The following is a 1,966-nucleotide window of genomic DNA, read 5'->3' on the forward strand; positions in this document are numbered from 1 at the left end:
AGATTAATCTTAATTTTATTCATAGGACTTACTTAACTCCTAGACGTTTGCACCTAATGAGGCTCAAACAAAACCCTCGATGCACCTTATGTTTAAACGGTGATATTGGTACATTTATGCATAAATATGTATTGGGAATGCCCTCCTGTTAAGATATTCTGGGAAGAAGTAACCACGCAATTATCAGAATTCTTTATTTCTGACCATACCTGTACTGCCTTCTGTATTGTTGTTGAATGATGTTTCTCAGTTAGCAGCCTCTGTACAGGTAAAGAGACTCATTTTGTCCGGTCTTACGGCTGCCAAAAAGCTGATAGCATCACGCTGGATTCAACCGGATAAAATGTGCCGGAAGGTATGGGTTCTTACCTATCTCGATGTGATTTATCTAGAGATATCTACCGCACGAATTTTAGGTGTTAATGAAGCCAGCATAGCAACCTGGTTAGATGTGGTGGAGAGGATAAAGGATAGCATATGAATTTGTAATCCCTGGTGTTAAACGGAATAATGGATGGATTGTCCAAGATGGGGTCCTGAGGGGGGGGGGGGAAGAGCAAGCGAGAGCATATGTATTGTATTGTATTTATTATGTGTATATCTTTTAATCTACATTTATTTTGATTTAAGTACTGGACTGTCATTATTGTTATTAGTATGTCGGTCATAGTCCTGTGATTTATTGTGGATTTCTACTGTTAATGTATTGTGTGTCTAGTTTTATGTTAAAAAAGGGTAAATAAAAAACATTTGTTAAAAAAGAAAAAAAATAGGAGAAAAAGTGGATAAAAAAAAGCAATTGTCTACCCACATCATATTAATGTTGTTATCTGTTTTAAGAGTACATTTGTGGTCTCTCTTTTCAACAGCGAGTGGGCCTCTTGTGAAAAGGAATCGTAATCATGGCTGATCTTAAGGCTAAGTTTGTTGCAGCCGCTGACTCGGTCAAGAATCTGAAGGCGAAGCCGGTGGACGCGGAGATGCTCAAGGTCTACGGCCTGTTCAAGCAGGCCAACTTAGGCGACATCAACACTGCTCGTCCTGGGATGCTCGATTTAGCTGGGAAAGCCAAGTGGGACGCATGGGAGAAGGAGAAAGGAAAGAGCAACGATGACGCCATGAACGAGTACATTCAGTTGGTGGAGGAACTGAAACAGAAGTATGGAATCTAATGTTGACTAATGAACTGCCTGGGCTTGACTGCTATCTGTTGAGAAACGCCACAACCTGTTTAGAAAGGCCAGCTGTGCCCACCACCACCACTGTGGTCAGCCCTCACTTTGCCTGTAAAATGCCTTAAACCCAAGAAGTGTCCTTTGCTACTACTGCGCCATTTCACACGAATGCCTAGTGGACCACGGCACCAACGGTTCTGCAGAGATTTTAGATGATAGATGGAACCCGTCCTCCACCAGCAAACAACCTCGTGTCTAAGCTGTTTTTCTTTTTCAATTAGTTGTACAGTCTCAGAACTCCTGTAATACTAATATAAAGCCAGATTTCTTGTAACAAAAAAAAAATAGTACATTTGTATATATTGTTGTAAATTGTCGTTGTGAATTATAGTTCATGCTAGACAAATTGTAAGAAGAAATGGCCAAAACTGTTTAGTGTGAGCATCCATGTTTTTCCGACTTTGTAGCTCGAACACACATAGGTCGGTGATGGATGGGTTTCCCACTTCCAACTTCCCACCTTGACCATAAACGAATGTAGCATGAACCCTCCAATTGGTGACATCACAGGGATGTACTGTAAGAATGGGGCTGCTCCATAGACAATGAATGGGGCTCTGACTTTGTGAGGCCATACAATGTTTGTTTAACCTCTAATATAAAATTAGGTTTATATTAGAGCATTGCTAGGTCTGAATCAGAATTAAAACCTCATTTGGATGTTGAGAGCTAACGCAAACATTTTATCATAGCTCTATTCGTTGTCTATGGAGGAGCCCCAGATTTGACAT

General features: G+C 40.6%; 1 protein-coding gene across 1 annotated transcript; it reads left to right on the forward strand.

The window, feature by feature from the left end:
* Nucleotides 1-861: 861 nt before the first annotated feature.
* LOC311244751 (acyl-CoA-binding protein-like) lies at nt 862-1,258 on the forward strand. The gene has a single exon (XM_084334431.1). The coding sequence runs from the start codon at nt 903-905 to the stop codon at nt 1,170-1,172; it is 270 nt and encodes an 89-aa protein (XP_084190557.1). The 5' UTR covers nt 862-902; the 3' UTR covers nt 1,173-1,258.
* Nucleotides 1,259-1,966: the final 708 nt, after the last annotated feature.

This window comes from Notolepis coatsorum (assembly GCF_963971535.1).
Source record: "Notolepis coatsorum genome assembly, chromosome: 18".
Taxonomy (NCBI): domain Eukaryota; kingdom Metazoa; phylum Chordata; class Actinopteri; order Aulopiformes; family Paralepididae; genus Notolepis; species Notolepis coatsorum.

Excerpts from the sequence above, each read along its gene's own strand:
- LOC311244751 (XM_084334431.1), top strand. The coding sequence starts at position 903 with ATGGCTGATCTTAAGGCTAAGTTTGTTGCAGCCGCTGACTCGGTCAAG.